Raw genomic sequence first — 19,573 nt, 5'->3', positions numbered from 1 at the left:
CACATCAGAACTGCATTCAACACTTCACATTCCCAAAATTATTTTATTTAACCATTATGACACCTAGTTATAGTGCAATACTTGATATGTAAAATAAAACACGCACACACTACATTCATCTGAAAACAGCACAAAGCATTACCTGGAAAGTCGGAGTTTCCAGGGGCAGATTTCCCAGTCTTTACAGCTGTAATACAAAGAACAAGTCTCATTAGTACACACTATTTATTCTTCTGGAAAGTGAACAGGCATGACCACCTTTGTAAATGCTCATTTGTAATGAATTAATCCTTGGAGGCGTTATATCACTGGCCCAAGGAATGAGAACACACAGCTGTAAAGTTTCAGTAGTAATAATAAGTCCCACACCTACATGCTTATTCACAATCAGTTGAGCCCTCCTCTGTTCATGCACAATCTCAACCAGGAAGACAATTTTTACTGCAACATTCATGCAATAATGGTATTACAAACTGAAGACATTTTGAACCGCTAGCCTTTATTACATGCCCTAGATCTCACCTGCTGACAAGTCAGTATGTGTTGAACTGGGTGGCTGGATTAGTGTACTGGTTAAAAAGGCTCTGTGTCTGACACAGGAGACCAGGGTTAGAGTCTCGGCTCTTCCTGTTCAGAAAACCTGCACCTACTCAGTAAGGAGTCATTGGGCTTGACTCCTTAAAGGCTGCTGCTCTGGCGCTTTGCGTTTGCCAGGAGAATAGCAACCATATAAATGTTATTTGTCTTGTCTTAAATGGTAATTTGAATAGTTTCTTCTAATTCTCTGTTCAGCAACTACTGGCTGTATATCGTCCAGTCCAGTGCATGCCACTGCCGCCATCATTACCCATCCAACAGGCCTGGAACCCTCTACAAAGCGCTATCGCTAATCGCAATCGCTAGCGTTTTTAATGAGTGTTTTGTAAGTGATTTCATGAGCGTTTTCTGGCGATTTTGGTAGCGATTTTAAAAAGTGTCAGCTTTTTGCCAGCGATTGTGTAGCGATTTTAATTCTGATTGGTCCTTTAAATTAATTTTCAAACACAAATTCTAAAACAAGTTTAGTCTAGCCAACCCATACCCCAATTAATTAAACTGATCATCTTTCCTTCTGAGATTACATCGTTTACTCCCATATCGTCCCTAAAGAGATTTCTTGTGAATCACAGCGAGATGTGGCAGCTGTGCATTAGCCAGCGTAGGGTAATCACTCCCACGGGAGTTAATCATTCTCCACATCTTTCCACACTTCACAAACTATATACAGTACTTAGGTATAGCAATACTGGTATTAGATTTAGGGCCTCAATAGGGTGAATTTGTCAAGTGAATCCAACAAAGTATGGTGGCCCGCAGGCAGCACACACTATTTTATGGATTACTCAGGGAGTCCTGGGTCATCAGGGGTACCACCAGCTCTGCAGCAAACAGCCCAATACCCACAAAGCATCGACCAGAGCTCAACCATATGGATACTTTGCCGTCTTTATTGCCTCATAGCAGAATACACAGAACTGGTAGCCACAACGTTTCAGGCTCACACTATCCTTCATTGTGCCTACTGAGTTATTTAGATTGGTGTCCCTTTAATAATTGGCCATCGACTACAATGGACAGATGTCTATAGTAGGGATTAGATTGTGAGCTCCTCTGAGGGACTGTTAGTGACAAGACAATGTACTATGTATAGCACTGCTAAAGACGGGGTTATATAAATACTAAATAATAAGAATAATAATAACAACAATAAAAAAATATCTAGCATAAACTGATGGATACACAAAAGGCAGAACAGTTCAAGCCCTTTAACCACTTCGCCATATCTGGACGCATATATCCGTCCAGATAGGCAGTGGTGCTGCAGCCGTGTGGTGCGCGCGATCGGGCGCGCGCCCGTGCACGCTCCCGCTGCCTCCCGCTGCCCCCCCGATCAGTGAATGGGAATATAATTCCCATTCACCGATCTAAGTCCCCGGCAGAAATACCGACGCTTTCTCATCAGAGAGCGTGGTATTTCTGCCCCCAGGAAACGTCTTCTCTTCATTTTAGTTCCTAGATGCGACATCGTTCGCATCCAGGAATTTTTTGAATGTGGCCATCTTGTGGCCAAATAGTAAACTGCACCCACATACTTGTATTGAATAAAAAAATACATTATATTACATCTAAAATTGGCTATTTACCTCCCAAACTAAAATTACCCAAATACATTTTTGTATTAAAAAAAAAATAAAAATAATTACAATTAAAGAAAAAAAAAACTACATAAATAGTTACCTAAGGGTCTGAACTTTTTAAATATACATGTCAAGAGAGTATCTTATTAAATTTTTTAAAATTATAAGCTTGTAAATAGTGATGGACGCAAATTGAAAAAATGCACCTTTATTTCTAAATAAAATATCGGCGCCATAAATTGTGATAGGGACGTAATTTAAATGGTGTAATAAGCGGGACAAATGGGCACATAAAATGCATGGGTTTTAATTACTGTAGCATGTATTAATTTTAAACTATAATGGCCAAAAACTGAGAAATAATTATTTTTTTCCATTTCTATCTTAATCTTCCTGTTAAAATGTATTTACAGTAAAGTGGCTCTTAGCAAAATGTACTACCTAAAGAAAGCCTAATTAGTGGTGGAAAAAACGAGATATAGATCAATTAATTTTGATAAGTAGCGATAAAGTTATTAGCGAATGAATGGGAGGTGAACATTGCTCGGATGCATAAGATTTTCGAAGCTGTAGGCTGAAGTGGTTAATTAGACACAAAATGCTCTTACAGCTCACACAAGCAGTGCTTTATCCTTCAAGAATAATAAATGTATACAGTTACCTATAACCCTCTCCACTATTTGATACTGCTTGTTCAGGTCTGATGCCAATTCCTGCTGGCAGTTATAATACTCTACATCTTCAGGAGTAACTTTGGATAACCTGCAAATGAAAAGTAAAATGAAGGAGCTTAGACAAAATAACCCAAAAAAGAATATATGGATGGATGGATGGATGTATAGATAGATATAGATAATTATAAATACACACAGAAGCGATATTTAAATATCTAGTATCTAGTATTTACTTACATATAAGCAGAATTTTAAAGCACCCAAAATGTGCTGACAAATTAATCCTCCGCTTATATGCGAGTCACCACACGACAGCCATCCAAAGCCTATACTGCAAGGCTGTGTGTGGGGCACAGTTCAGAGTCACTGCTGCACACTCTGCTCTGTAAAGAGCTGGGGGGGGGGGGGGGGGGGGGCACAGGTCAGTCACCTACTGCCTAGGTTCTCAACGTGTGGTACATGTACCCCGGGGGGTACTTCTGATGGTTCCAGGGGGTGCTCAGGCTTGATATAGATAATAGGATAACAGAGGCGCCAATAGGATAAAAAACACTAAAAGAACTTAAAAACCCATTTTGGTAATAGAGGAGGCAGTGGTGGACTCACCCCCTCCAAGCAGAACACACGACTGTGGATTTTCAGTCAAAACAATTTTATTGGATACTCCAAATAAAGTGCAACGCGTTTCACGGGATACAAACCCGCTTCATCAGGCAATAACAGATAGGAGTAAACAGCATCTGCCAGTATCATCAACACTGAGCGCCTCTGTGACAGAGGCGCTCAGTGTTGATGATACTGGCAGATGCTGTTTACTCCTATCTGTTATTGCCTGATGAAGCGGGTTTGTATCCCGTGAAACGCGTTGCACTTTATTTGGAGTATCCAATAAAATTGTTTTGACTGAAAATCCACAGTCGTGTGTTCTGCTTGGAGGGGGTGAGTCCACCACTGCCTCCTCTATTACCAAAATGGGTTTTTAAGTTCTTTTAGTGTTTTTTATCCTATTGGCGCCTCTGTTATCCTATTATCTACATCAAGTCCACCCTTGGTGGAGGGTTGTACCCTTCCTTCTTCAACTACAGAGAGCGACTTTTTAATCCTGAGTGGGGTCAGGACAATCTCCCCACCTGCTTTGACAGTGGTTGCCTACTTGGTAACCCTGGTTTGTGAGTATTAAATTAATATTATTACTCTATCAATTATACCTTACCAGTACATACTACACTATATTGGGCTCTTGGTGTTCTCTCTTTTTCTCAGGCTTGATATACTTAACCAAGAACAACAAATTTAGAGTTTTAGAAGGTGATAAATCTTATTTAAACAACATCAAATTAGTATTTTGGCTAATTAAAAGCAATGATGAATGTGTGTAAATTGGTTAGAACCGATTATCATGTACTAGGATTAAACATTTATCAAGGGGTACTTGTGATAATGTTTACCATGCTAGGGGGTACTTGGTGAGTGAAGGGTTTTAAGAAGGGTACATACCAATAAAATGTTGAGAAACCCTGACCTACTGCATGCTCTGCTCTACATGTGGGGGAGGCTACCTACTGGGGGGCATATCTGGCTATAGGGAGGGGTTGGCTTATAAGCAAATAAAGTAGAACATGTACATAATGATTACTGCAGCCTGGTAACCGAGGTCTAGAAAAAGTTATCAGCCCGTACCATTGCTTGATTTCATCATCCCGCTTTTTAAAGTTTTCCAGCTTCTTCAGGCCTTTGACCTTCTGCTGTTGGAGTGACTCCTCACTTTCCCACGTGCTGTGGATGTAGGACCAGCCCTTCCATTTGATGAGGAACTGTTGTTCCCCTTCATCCGTTTCTGGGTTGAAGTCAGCACATGGATCCCCATTTGCTTCTGTGGCATACACAGTTGTAGAGGCTCCAATAGCTATAAAAAGGACAAGCCAAGTATTTAATCTGTTAGACATAGTAAATGTTACAATTATAAACCTACAAAAAACTCATAGTAAGGTTATTTCACTACATTAGCTGGTAAATTAAGTTCACATGACCTTTCACTTCTTTGCCAACAATTACAGTGGGATGCGAAAGTTTGGGCAACCTTGTTAATTGTCATGATTTTGCGCACGCTCTGTAAATCCATTTTTTTAACAACCAACGATTTATACAGGAAAATCAGGCCCATTAACAAGGTTGCCCAAACTTTCGCATCCCACTGTACATAGGATATACATTCTAAGTATAATTTTTGAGTCATACTTACTAGTAAAACAAAATGGACATAATGTAGCAAAATACAAATGGCATAATGGTGGCCACCAATGATCCAATATTTTTGTCCAATCTTACCAAATCTATATAGTAGAGGGGTAAACTGAATGAATATATTGAATTGATACTTTAGTCAATCTCTTAGGTCCCATTCACACTTAAAGAGAGTCTGAAGCGAGAATAAATCTCGCTTCAGACCTCATAGATAGCAGGGGCACGTGTGCCCCTGCTAAACCGCCGCTATCCCGCGGCTTAACGGGGGTCCCTGATCCCCCAAATCCCCTCCGTAATGCGGGGGAGCGCTTCCTGGTTGGGGCAGGGCTAACCGACCAAAAATTGAAGTTTATCCCAATCAGTAGCTGATACCCTTTCACATGAGAAATCTATTCCTTTTCCCAAACAGACCATCCGGGGGGCGCTTTAAAGAGGAACTCCAGTGAACATTTTAGTGTTGGCAGGTGATGTAGCTGCTGCATGGTTTTTGGCAGTTGGAAACAGCTGTAACAGCTATTTTCCACAATGCAACAATGTTCACAGATAGGAAACTGCCCAAAAAACAGTACGCACTTTTCTTGTGGGAGGAGTTTCTTGTGGGAGGGGTTTCACCACAATATCAGTCATACAGCGCCCCCTGATGGTCTGTTTGTGAAAAGGAATAGATTTCTCATGTAAAACAGGGTATCAGTTACTGATTGGGATAAAGTTCAATTTTTGGTCGCAGTTTCTCTTTAAGCGATTAGTGGGCGCTTACCGCTAAAGCTTTTTAAAGCGATAGTGCTATGTATCCCTATGGCAGTGTTCTCACTGCCACGATTGGTGTCGATTGCGGGCATTTTGTGATTAGCGCCAATCGCAAACACGTTACTTGTAGCATTTTGGAAACGATTCTGCAGCGATCGCGGTACAGTGCTTATAAAGCACTGACCGCGATCGCTCTGGAATCGCGGAAGTGTCCAGTGATTTTTACCGCGCTAATCGCGGTAAAATCACCATAACTGAAGCGCAAAGCACTCCCGCTTTGCCTTTTTAGATGTAAACAGGACCTTACATTACATAGAAATGGTAAGATTCGACTGTTAGCGGCCACCTTAGCTATAGTCATAGCAAACTATGTGACTACTATGAGGACCAGCAGCATAGGAGAAAGCCTCATACTGCCAAGCTACACACTAATTTACAAGGTGGAAATCAATGTTTATAGTTCGAGGAGTTCCATGTAATGACTGTGAAAGTAATTAGTATTGTATATTCTGTAATGTTTGTCACCGTAATGATTTTGCTAGGATGTTCTCTCACACCAAGTTACGCCTTTACTTTGAGAAATAATACGTCCTGCAGCATTCACAACGGCAATACGATTATTCTGTTTCTAACAAGGTACCCATTACAGGCACATGTATTTTAATATAGTTCAGGCGAGAAAGAAAGAGAGAGAACGTGTGTGTGTACAGGTGTGTGTGCGTGAACTTCAAATTGCTTTCCTTAAAGAGACCCTGAAACAAAAAAAGTTTCCCAGGGGGGTACTCACCTAGGGAGGGGGAAGCCTCAGGGTCCCAAATGAGGCTTCCCACTCCCCTGTAGCTGCAAGCAATCCAGCGCTGGCTCCCTCGAAGTGGCCCGGAATCCTCCCTCGACAAGCCTGACTAGCGCTGATTTATTTACCTTTCCTAGCTCCAGCGGGGGCGCTGTTGCGGCTCTCCGCACAGAGATATTTTCAACACTAGGACAACGAGCAAGCATCACTAGGTAACTAATGTTACTCTAAATGCCATAATAGGCTATTCAGGGGGAAAAGGGTCACCGACCCGAAACAATATACAACCAAAACAAGAAAACTAGAGATCCCCCCCTTTTTTTTTTAAAAGTATAACAATGGAGAAATGAGCAAACTACAATGATACAGGATATTTGAGAAAATGCAAAAGTCTTTATTAATGAGCCAACCACAAAATTAAAAACAATTAAAAACAATGCAGCCAGACCTGGGCCATGAGCCCCTAGTAGTACAATAATATGAGCGAAGCCCTGCGTAAATATTGATAATATTAGAATATGTGACTCATCCAGGAGTCTCTGCGAAAAGATATATCTGAAGGAAAATTACTGGACAGTGCCACAAGACCTAAAATTCAAAAATATGTGATAGTGTGGCACTGTATCGCAGAAGAAATCCATGGAGAGTCACACACAAATTGATATGGAGATCAGCAATCACAATCACTAGCTGCCACTATTATAATAAAGTGCGTGTGCATATACAACAATTCATAACATAGATGGAACCAACAAACAAGGAAGGTGAAGTAGTGCAGAAAAAAGGTGAGGTAGATTGGTGGAGGTTGATAATAAATAGGAAGTAAAGGAGGGAAGATTCCCATAAGGTGCAGTCATGAAAAATATTGTAGTAGCAGCAAGAGAAAGAGAAAGCGAAGCAGGGTTCACCTAATGTAAATGATCTAGTTCCGCCGAAGCTGCGACTAGTTCCCCCTCGCAGCTTCGGCGGAACTAGTCGGACGACGCAGGCAGCGCCCCCGCAGCCACTCCTGAGACCTTTGATCATTTACATTAGGTGAGCCCTGCTTCGCTTTCTCTTGCTGCTACTACAATATTTTTCACGACTGCACCCTATGGGAATCTTCCCTTCTTTACTTCCTATTTATTATCAACCTCCACCAATCTACCTCACCTTTTTTCTGCACTACTTCACCTTCCTTGTTTGTTGGTTCCATCTATGTTATGAATTGTTGTATATGCACACGCACTTTATTATAATAGTGGCAGCTAGTGATTGTGATTGCTGATCTCCATATCAATTTGTGTGCGACTCTCCATGGATTTCTTCTGCGATACAGTGCCACACTATCACATATTTTTGAATTTTAGGTCTTGTGGCAATGTCCAGTAATTTTCCTTCATATATATCTTTTCGCAGAGACTCCTGGATGAGTCACATATTCTAATATTATCAATATTTACGCAGGGCTTCGCTCATATTATTGTACTACTAGGGGCTCATGGCCCAGGTCTGGCTGCATTGTTTTTAATTTTGTGGTTGGCTCATTAATAAAGACTTTTTGCATTTTCTCAAATATCCTGTATCATTGTAGTTTGCTCATTTCTCCATTGTTATACTTTAAAAAAAAAGGGGGGGGATCTCTAGTTTTCTTGTTTTGGTTCTCCGCACAGAGATAGGCGAAAATAGCCGATCTCCGTCAGGTCCGCTCTACTGCACAGGCAACTTGCACCTGCGAGTAGAGCGGGCCAAAAGCGATCAGCTATATCCGCCTATCTCCGAGCGGAGAGGCGATACTGCGCATGCGCTGGAGCCGGGAAGGTAAATATTAACATCCCCGCTGTTCCGGGAGCTTTATCCCCACCACCATGGGGACTGAGGAGGATGGGGGAAGCCTCAATAGGAACCGGAGGCGTCCCCCACCCGAGGTGAGTACCCCCCAGGGGAGGTTTTTCTCATTACAGGTTTTCTTTAAAGCGGGATTGTCACCATAAAAATCAAATTTCAACAGCAACTGGTCTGAGTGTAGAGTGATTAAGATGCTAATCCTGCATTCAAAACTTTTTCTGCTGTTATGGTTTGGAGTTATGACATACCCTAGGAGCACTGGCCCTTTAATTGCCATTGCCAAACAGTTGCATGTTGGGGGAGGGGGTCTTTATCTATAATATATTCCTCCTCTTCCCTTTATTTCCCCCTTATTCGAATGACATAAGACCATGTACTTCCTAGTACAGACCTCAGTGGGAGTGTCTGAAGACTCTGGGAGAGGGCGGGTAGCACAAATATATAATTAGCAAGAGGAGGGGAAAAAAAAAAAAAAGTGTGAGGGAGGAAATTATGTAAGGAGGTCAAAGGTAAGCAAAAATGGAAACTATCTAGATTAGGATTCTCTGCTTTTCCTTTATAAAATTCACAGGAATCATAATGTGGACAGTACAATACATCTGATATGTAACTAGAACTAGTATTTATCTACGTATATATGTGTTTTTTATTTCTAGGTTAGCATGGGTGTCACTTGTACTTTCAAGAAACCCTGAGAGGAAGACAAAGCATTTATACTTAGCTGGGGCTTCCTATAGCCCCTGTGCTCTCTTGCCGTCTCTGCGGGTCGCTCCAATCCTACACTGGCGCACGTGCCCCAGGCATGCTCCCATAAGCAGGAGCGTTCTGTGCCTGAGCAGCCCCAGGTAAGTATAAATGCATAGTTTGTCTTCCTCTCAGGCACACTTTCAATGTAGCTACAAAAGATCATACAATGAAGTTCTACATTTTCCAACATCCTTACCTCCCTTCTTCCCAAATCTAGTGTCCAGTACTTTTTCTATCGTTTCATGATTATCTTCTTGTTCCTCTACCTCTTCTCCAGCCATCTCTATTAGATCATCAGAATCCGTTTCAAAATCATCATCCTCCTTGTAGCTATAAGAATTAGACACATAGACACACGGTCACTCAAAAAAGACTAAAAGAAAAAATGCATACACTCAGCAAGAAATAATTTCCTCGATGTATCAAGTTTACTTTAATGTTAACTTATTTGAATTGGAACCGGCCAATAATCTGCAAACCTGACAGTAAGCTCAGACTGCCCTTCTTTGCAATAATGGAGACAGTGCTCTAGGTTGGGTGCAGATTGCTCCTGGAGTAATTAGCAGCACACAGCAGGAGACGCTGTTGCTCATTTCCAACAACTGCACAAATCCATTGCATGGCAGCAATTTCTAACACTCCCGTCTGCCAGATTTCGTCAGAATTAGTCAAACCGGTGGCATTCATGTTTCGCCGCACAGTATTTTTGGCACAGGGTGAGCTGAACGACGGTTCACCCTGATGCCGCACAAATTCCAGGCGGGGTTAATTACTATTCCCCCTGTGTTGTTGCAACTCAGAGGAAGAAGTAATTAAGGGTCCGGGAATCACCGGATCCCTGAGTTGCCCTTCTGCGGCCATGGACATCATAACATTTTGTCTATGGCAGCGCCCAGGTCAGGCGTAGCGCGGTACACTGCGCGCGCCAAATTGACTTGCTTCAAACTGGCGTGTTTTATATGCACAGAAAACAAAAATCTAAGTAAACTGAAATAAAAGTCTACCATTAATCCTGGCAATTTATACAGCTGAACTGAAAGCACTGAGATTGTGGGATTTGGGATTTCCATTTGGTATGAGAAAAGATCTTACCTAACTTTTGTAGCTCCTCTTCGTCTTGTCTGCCTTTTAGGCGTTTCATCATCATCATCGTCATCATCATCATCTGATGACTCGGTCCTCCTTTTCCTCCCACGCACTGGCTGCTTTTGTTTTTTTCCGCCAGCTTTATAGGAACTTCTAGAACACAGAAAAATAAGGTTTGCTTCCAGTATAGGTACCGTTGCCTTTGCCTAATGCAGCAAGAATGACAGAAAATAAAAGAGGAAAACTAAATATACAAAAGTAATCTGTAGCCAGGTGATAGTGGATCTACATGTGGTAAGTTTACTTGTATTGGTGTGCAGCAATGATTGCTGGGGGAACGGCGGTGGTGAGGTTGGAAAGTGTGTGTTCCCTCCTTGCAGCACTGTCTCCTATACTGTTATGTGTCTAGCCTGCACCGTCCCCATTCAATCTTTCACAGGTGACTTAGGCGCTGTTCCTTGCAGCACTGTCTCCTATACTGATATGTGCCTAGCCTGCACCGTCCCCATTCAATCTTTCACAGGTGACATAGGCATTAGAACAGCCTTGCAGTGGCGGCTATTCCTCACCAGACCGGCAGGTACATTGCCCTAGGGGTTATGTTAGGGAAGGCAGGAGGACACAAAGCAGTCCTCTTCACATGTTAAAGAGGAAGTCAAAAGGCTACTTGCACACTTGTCACCGTTGCCTAAAATAATGGTTTGGGGATTGTGTTTGAATGATAGCTGTACAAAAAGCCCTTCTAGTTACAGTGGTCATGTAAGAGGACACAATATACATCATTAAGGCTTCTCTGGACCCCTCCACTGATATGGAGGAGGAAAAATCAAGACCTTCACAGTGTTCCGGAAAAAAAGTCTTAAAGAGAACCAGAGATGTAGAAAAAAAACATTTTTTATACATACCTGGGGCTTCCTCCAGCCCCATAAGCCTGGATCGCTCCCACACCGCCGTCCTCCGCTGCCTCTATCCGCCGGCACTATCTACCTATACTGAGCACTATACTAGCTATACTGGGCACTATCTACTTATACTGAGCACTATACTAGCTATACTGGCTATACTGGGGCACTATTCTAGCTATACTGGGCACTATCTACTTATACTGAGCACTATACTAGCTATACTGAACACTATACTAGCTATACTGAGCACTATGCTAGCTATACTGGGGCACTATGCTAGCTATACTGGGGCACTATGCTAGCTATACTGGGGCACTATGCTAGCTATACTGGGGCACTATACTAGCTATACTGGGGCACTATACTAGCTATACTGAACACTATACTAGCTATACTGAGCACTATACTGGGGCACTATGCTAGCTATACTGGGGCACTATACTAGCTATACTGGGCACTATACTAGCTATACTGGGCACTATACTAGCTATACTGGGCACTACACTAGCTATACTGGGCACTACACTAGCTATACTGGGCACTACACTAGCTATACTGGGGCACTTTACTAGCTATACTGGGCACTATACTAGCTATACTGGGCACTATACTAGCTATACTTAGCACTATACTAGGGCACTATACTAACTATACTGGGCACTATACTAGCTATACTGAGTACTATACTAGCTGTACTGGGCACTATACTAGCTGTACTGGGCACTATACTAGCTATACTGGGCACTATACTAGCTATACTGAGGCACTACCTACCCATACTGGACACTATACTAGCTATACTGGGACACACTGGAGGGAATCACACGGCCAGCATTTCCTACCCCCGGCTTACATGAGGGTCAATCGTTTTTTCCTGTTTTTTCAGTTAAAAGTTGGGGGGTCGGCTTATATGCGGGTCGGCTTGCTTGCGAGTATATACGGTAAATGGGATTGTAAAATTATAATATTAATAAAATACAATTTGAGTGGCTGACCCGCTCACTCGAGTACATTTTACGCCCAGACGTAAGTACGTCTGTATTCTACGAACACCTCCGGACACGTCCAGCGACCTTTGTTGTACCGTGATCGCGCAGTGTTCTCCCCAGGCTCTTTTAGCCGGGTGCTCCACCCGGCTAGATTTGGTGACCACCCGGCTGTCATCGGCTCACCTCCTCACCACCTCCTATGCTGTAAGCACAGTTGCCCTGCATATTCAACTCGCCCCACCCGGCTACTTTTTCATGCCACCCGGCTACTATTTTATGCCACCCGGCTGGAAAAAAATTCTGGGGAGAACACTGTCGCAACAAACTTTTGTACACATGGTTATCTTGCATGAGAATCTTCCGGTTTCTAAAAACAAACCGAACTGCGGAACGATTCAACTTTTCCTTATCTCTCGTTTTACGACCCTTATCTATGTTCTCGCTTGGTCGTCTACCCATACACACGCATGTTTTGTCGTGCAACTTTTCGAAAATGCTTGTTAATGGCTAGATACTGGAGACTGTTGTTGAGCGTGTGTATGGGGCTTTAAACATGGACAGCTTGTGGACGGCTTGGAATCAGACGATGATGATCACTTTACCAATCCATGGCAGACTGCTTCCGTTGTCAGATCACTCAGTATGTTGTTGCTTGTGTACAATTGTTGCTGGTGTGAATTGTCCCTTAAAACTGCACGCCGCAATCTTCTGTCTAGTTCCTGCCTCACAGCTAAAGACATTTGTAAGCCGTGTGTATGTACCCACCGCAAGGACATACAGAAGAGTAATACATTATTCAGAATACCCAATTTTATGTTAATTACCCTGGTTTCAGCATCAGAAATACTTCCTATTGTTATATATTAGCATGTAACCAGAGTCAGATTTCTGGAAAAGCCACCAAGACCCAGGCCTTGAGCTGCACCTGGCCAGGGGGTGACTAGACATAGAAGAGAGATTGATGCATATGAGATAAGAGGTTGCAGTTAAGGAAATAGGGCTGCTGCCCAAGGGATCTTATAACTGAAGGGGGCTGCTGTACATTAATGTTAGACATGGAAGAGGGGGTTGCTGCAAACGTAAGGGGAGCCACAAGCAAGTTGGCTGAGGGACAGAAATAAGTCCTGCCTTGTATGTAAACCTGCCCTCCCAGTGAGGTTTAGCCTTGGCTATTTAGTTATGCAGCAGCTTTCTGTCTCAGAACACTCTGGGAGACCAGGAGTTGTTTCTGATCACTTCAGAACACAAACACACACTTCACAGTGATGCAGTTGCCAGCAGTAAAGATGTCACCACCTGTGATAAATTTAATAATGTAAATCAGGGAGAAGAAAGGTTTTACAATGGTAATTACAACAGAGAGAAAATGTGTGCATCAACCAAATTTTTAATCTTGGGAGGTGTGTGCGGGCGGCTCTTCCCGGCGCTGGCCACGCTGGGGAGATCGCCTGCACCCCCCAGCCTCCACCTCTGAGGTGCCGCTGTGTGGGTTCCAGGCAGTGAGAGAGCCTGGGACCCCCGCGGCCCCCCGGTTGTATGGGGGCAATGGGAAGCCTACTCGTGGCGCCCCTGGATAGTGCTATGTAGCATGAACTAATTCCCGCAGGGCGATTGTTTTGTGGTTTTTGACCCTGCATATTTAGGCATGCGAAAGCAAATGCATATTTGCATGAGCAATGTCTCGTGATTAGCCAATAGGCCAAATTTGCAAAGCCAGATTTGTCAGGTTCACTTGGTTGATGCACACATTTTCTCTCTGTTGTAATTAGTTTTACAATGGGCAACACTGACTTACCGTATATACTCACAAGCAAGCCGACCCGCATGTAAGCAGACCCCCCAACTTTTACCTAACAAAACATGAAAAAATTAATGACCCTCATGCAAGCCGAAGCCCTGGGGGAGCAGAGCAGGAGAAATGAATGGCCACCCAGAATCAGTGAGGGGTGTGCAGTGCGGACTAACCTGCTGAGGAGAGCGGCTCAGAGTGCAGCGGTGATACGGCAGTGATCGGGCCGAAGGAGAGCGGGCAGCTGAGAGATCGGGTGCGGAGGGCGGAGATTATAGCTGCAGCCGCGAGAGCAGAGCAGAGCGGATGGATGGCCACACAGAAGTCTTTTAGAGTATAGCTGCAGCCGGCCAGCCGCTGGATGTCCGCGGCGAGAACAGAGTGTATGGATGGCCACACAGAATAGAAACACAGCAGGAGCGCTCTTCCGTGTTCATAATCTCGCGCTTCCTGCTGTGTCTGCACCTTGTACACCCATTGGCTGGTAATAGCTGGTAATAGCCAATGGGTGTACAAGGTGCAGACACAGCAGGAAGCGCGAGATTATGAACACGGAAGAGCGCTCCTGCTGTGCTTCTATTCTGTGTGGCCATCCATCCGCTCTGTTCTCGCCGCGGACATCCAGCGGATGCAGCTATACTCTGCGCCCTCCGCACCCGATCTCTTAGCTGCCCGCTCTCCTTCGTGACTCGCAAGCAAGCCGAGACCCTCACTTTTGGGCCACTTTTTTGGGGTCAAAAATTCGGCTTGCTTGCGAGTATATACGGTAATTTCTAAATTGATATTGTAAAAAAATTAGCAATTTGAATCATTAAGTTACATTTAGAAAAGTCCTCCTTAAAGGCCTCTTGCACACTGCATACATTTCCGATTCCGATTCCGCTTTTTAATCTGTTTTTACATCCGATTCTGATTTTTAATCTTTACTGCATGCTGCGTTTTTTGATCCGTTTTTCTGTTGAATGTATTCAGGGAAAATCGGAAACGGAATCGGAAAACGGATTTGCAGTGTGCAGGGAGCCAAAGAGAGTCTTTGCTGGGCTTTTAGGGGTCAATTCCTTACAAATTGAAATTCATTTTGCACTAATCCTGCAAAAGTGGAAACTAGGTGGAAATGAGAAAACTACAATGTCTAAAGGTGGCCACTAATGATCAAATTTTTAGTGAAAAATCGTTTGAGCGATCAGATAATTCTGATCGGAAGAAAAATCGCTCACTACACTATCAACGAACAAATCTTTGCTTCCTATCACAACCAACAAGAAAATGCAAATTTTGGTTTGACCAAAATCCAATCGGACGACTATTTTTATAATCGTTCATAATTGATTGTGCCCGTTAAAGGAGATTATTTACAACCAATCCGAATTTCTGATCGCTCAAACGATTTTTCGCTAGAAATTGGACTGTTAGTGGTCACCTTTAGACATGGACACCATCATTTTTGATCAGTTCAGTTTACTCATGCATCATACTACCTTTTTGCTGCCATTCGACGAGGTCTGCTTTTAGGTTTTTCTTCTTCACTGTCTCCACTGCTAGCATCCTCCTCATCATCATCCTCGTCATCATCATCATCATCATCATCATCAGAAGAAGAAATTTTTTTCTTTTCTCTGTTCAAGGGAGAAATAAATAACACTGTCTTACTGCCATTTCTTCCAAACATTTTAATGTCTAAAGTGAGTGGCTCTTGGGGATCCCAAGGGAGCTATCAGTGTTGTCAGTGAATTATACTATATGGATAAATGGCTCTAGAGGCAGAGAGAAAGTGCACACACTATTCTCCCAACAATCCATTTATAAGCCGAAGGTAGATTGATCTCGCCTCTCTTGTAGGCTGGTTTGCCTGTACAGGTTAGCAAGCTAGAGCGCTTTGTCCCTCTATGCCGGGGACTTAGAATCTCAGGCAATAGCTCCTTGAACATCCTCCCAGATACAGATGATCTCCCCTGGAGAGTCTTAAACATATATGTAAATCAAATCTTTCTGGACCATATGCAATTCACCTTTTCTCCTGTGATTTCTCTTAGGAGATACGGTAGTTTTTCATCTTTTGTTTAACTAGTTCACCACTAAGGCGTTTTCCTCTTATGGACCAGAGCAATTTTCACATTTCAGCGCTCCTTCCATTCATTTATTTACCAATAACTTTATCACACCTAAATGAGCTATACATTTGTTTCCGTCACTAATAAGGCTTTCTTTGGGTGGTACTTTTTGCTAAGAAATATTTTAATTTTGTATGCATATTAAATGAGAATAAGAAAAAAACGTATTAAAATAATTGTTTCTCAGTTTTCAGCCATTATAGTCTTAAAATAAGATTGTAGGGACTGTAGATAAAACCCACACATTTTATTTACCCATTTGTCCCGGTTATTACAAAGTTTAAATGTTAAAACATTTCTCATCCAACAATCCATCCTGTAACTGCCGGTCACAAGACATGTATCTATGCCCTTGGGACTTTAAAATTAAGTCCTGCAGGGCGTAGATATACTGCTCCCAAAATTATCCTGAGTATTTTCTTGCTTGCTGGTGGCTTAAAATGTATTTTATGGATAAGGTGTAAAAATATTACCTAGGAGAAAAGTGAATTACATATGTGCCTCTGTATAAGGCAATTATAAGACAGGGGCGAATGTTAGCAACATTAGACTAATCAGAGCCACTCACCTTTTGCCGACATTTCTAAGGCTTCTTCTCCTTGGACTCTCATTTTCAGAATCTGTGGTCTAAAAAAACATTTGAGGCAGCCAATGAAACACCTAACAGCTCAACAAGTTATTTACATACGCAGTAATGTATGTACATATACAGTGAGTTGCAAAAGTATTCGGCCCCCTTGAAGTTTTCCACATTTTGTCACATTACTGCCACAAACATGCATCAATTTTATTGGAATTCCACGTGAAAGACCAATACAAAGTGGTGTACATGTGAGAAGTGGATCAAAAATCATACATCATTCCAAACATTTTTTACAAATAAATAACTGCAAAGTGGGGTGTGTGTAATTATTCGGCCCCCTGAGTCAATACTTTGTAGAACCACCTTTTGCTGCAATTACAGCTGCCCAGTCTTTTAGGGTATGTCTCTACCAGCTTTGCACATCTAGAGACTGAAATCCTTGCCCATTCTTCTTTGCAAAACAGCTCCAGCTCAGTCAGATTAGATGGACAGTGTTTGTGAACAGCAGTTTTCAGATCTTGCCACAGATTCTCGATTGGATTCAGATCTGGACTTTGACTGGGCCATTCTAACACATGGATATGTTTTGTTTTAAACCATTCCATTGTTGCCCTGGCTTTATGTTTAGGGTCATTGTCCTGCTGGAAGGTGAACCTCTGCCCCAGTCTCAAGTCTTTTGCAGTCTCCAATAGGTTTTCTTACAAGTTTGCCCTGTATTTGGCTCCGTCCATCTTCCCATCACCTCTGACCAGCTTCCCTGTCCCTGCTGAAGAGATGCACCCCCCGAGCATGATGCTGCCACCACCATATTTGACAGTGGGGATGGTGTGTTCACATTGATGTGCAGTGTTAGTTTTCCGCCACACATAGCGTTTTGCATTTTGGCCAAAAAGTTCCATTTTGGTCTCATCTGACTAGAGCACCTTCTTCCGTATGGTTGCTGTGTCCCCCACATGGCTTGTGGCAAACTGCAAAGGGGACTTCTTATGCTTTTTGTTAACAATGCCTTTCTTCTTGTCACTCTTCCATAAAGGCCAACTTTGTACAGTGCACGACGAATAGTTGTCCTATGGACAGATTCCCCCACCTGAGCTGTAGATCTCTGCAGCTCGTCCAGAGTCACCATGGGCCTCTTGACTGCATTTCTGATCAGCGCTCTCCTTGTTCGGCTTGTGAGTTTAGGTGGATGGCCTTGTCTTGGTAGATTTACAGTTGTGCCATACTCCTTCCATTTCTGAATGATCGCTTGAACAGTGCTCCGTGGGATGTTCAAGGCATTCGAAATCTTTTTGTAGCCTAAGCCTGCTTTAAATTTTTCAATAACTTGATCCCTGACCTGTCTTGTGTGTTCTTTGGACTTCACGGTGTTGTTGCTCCCAATATTCTCTTAGACAACCTCTGAGGCCCTCACTGAGCAGCTGTATTTGTACTGACATTAGATTACACACAGGTGCACTCTATTTAGTCATTAGCACTCATCAGGCAATGTCTATAGGCAACTGACTGCACTCAGATCAAAGGGGGCCGAATAATTATGCACAAACCACTTTGCAGTTATTTATTTGTAAAAAAATGTTTGGAATCATGTATGATTTTCGTTCCACTTCTCACATGTATGCCACTTTGTATTGGTCTTTCATGTGGAATTCAAATAAAATTGATTCATGTTTGTGGCACTAATATGACAAAATGTGGAAAACTTCAAGGGGGCCGAATACTTTTGCAACCCACTGTAGAGTTTTCCAAATATACTGTACATCAATCAAATTTAAAAAGTACCCGGGGGGTATCAGTGGGCACAAATGGAACACAGAGGCATGTTCCCATCTAAAGGACATGCATCAGTGTCCCCTGGGCACTGTTCTCTGTGCGGCCTGCTCACCGCTGCCCCTTCCTCCCCCAAATTTACCGACAGCTAGCTTGTCTGCAATCTAACAGGGGAAGGGGCATGCTTAGCAACAGAGGCACTCAAGCCAGTACATAAAACTGTAAGGAGCATTTGGGCAAGGCTCCTTAATGATCCTGGTCGCCCATGCATCACGCTTTAGGTGACAGCAGCTTTGGCGCTTAGAGTCCTCCAGGAGAAGAGCGCAATATAAATGTTCTGTGTCTTGTCTTGCATAACTCCCATTCCCTGCCACTTAGGCCATCTCACTGACTCTCCCCGATCCTTCCCCTCCTCTCTCAGAGGAGAGGACAGTTTGAGGGACAGTATGCCAGTAAATATTAACTTTGTGTTTTAATAATTTTTATTGATTTTAACATAAAGAGCAAGATCAACAGTCATAGTATTGTAACAAATAGTACAGCGCTGTATCCAGCATAGAAACAGTACAAGTACAATGCATATTATATCAGTAATTAGCATAAAGTTGGAGGTTTGGAAGCCGTGTAAGGGATAATTGTCCTAGACCAGGGAAATGAAAATCGTATGACGACATCTCCATAGGAAGGTAGTACCATGCTATAGGCTCAGCCTGTTGGGGGGCTTAGTGACACAGCTAGGGGAGATAGCCGCTGCCCATTTAAATATTAACTTTGAAGCATTGAATGATCAACTGTATAATAGAGGTTAGAGAACAAAAAAGGGGTACATTTGGCAGAAACGGAGAAGCTAAAGGAGACACGGGAGGCGCTAAAGAACTTTTATGCGTTTATGATCATAGATAAATGTACCTGTTCTGATTTGCATATGAATTAAACTTAAAGGACAACTGAAGTGAAAGGGATAAGGAGGCTGCCATATTTATTTACTTTTACGCAATACTATTTGCTAGGCAGCCCTGCCTGATCCTCTGCCTAATTACATTTAGCCATAGTCCCTGAACAAGCATATGCAGATCACGTGTTTTTGACATTATTGTCAGATCTGACAAGATTAGCCGCATGCTTGCTTCAGGT

General features: G+C 42.8%; 1 protein-coding gene across 3 annotated transcripts in view; it reads right to left on the bottom strand.

Moving 5' to 3' along the window:
- Positions 1 to 19,573, bottom strand: part of CHD2 (chromodomain helicase DNA binding protein 2) — a 107,041-nt gene that overhangs the window by 57,610 nt on the left and 29,858 nt on the right. For all 3 annotated transcript variants that reach the window (XM_068275144.1, XM_068275146.1, XM_068275145.1), the window contains 7 exons: positions 16,658 to 16,716; positions 15,457 to 15,594; positions 10,302 to 10,448; positions 9,406 to 9,539; positions 4,532 to 4,757; positions 2,839 to 2,939; positions 143 to 187 (listed from right to left, as the gene is read on the bottom strand). In XM_068275144.1, coding sequence (XP_068131245.1) covers positions 143 to 187; positions 2,839 to 2,939; positions 4,532 to 4,757; positions 9,406 to 9,539; positions 10,302 to 10,448; positions 15,457 to 15,594; positions 16,658 to 16,716 — 850 coding nt within the window. The remainder of the gene's footprint in view (positions 1 to 142; positions 188 to 2,838; positions 2,940 to 4,531; positions 4,758 to 9,405; positions 9,540 to 10,301; positions 10,449 to 15,456; positions 15,595 to 16,657; positions 16,717 to 19,573) is intronic.

Source organism: Hyperolius riggenbachi, chromosome 3 (genome assembly GCF_040937935.1).
Source record: "Hyperolius riggenbachi isolate aHypRig1 chromosome 3, aHypRig1.pri, whole genome shotgun sequence".
Taxonomy (NCBI): Eukaryota; Metazoa; Chordata; class Amphibia; order Anura; family Hyperoliidae; genus Hyperolius; species Hyperolius riggenbachi.
This window is presented reverse-complemented; position numbering and strand designations above follow the sequence as displayed.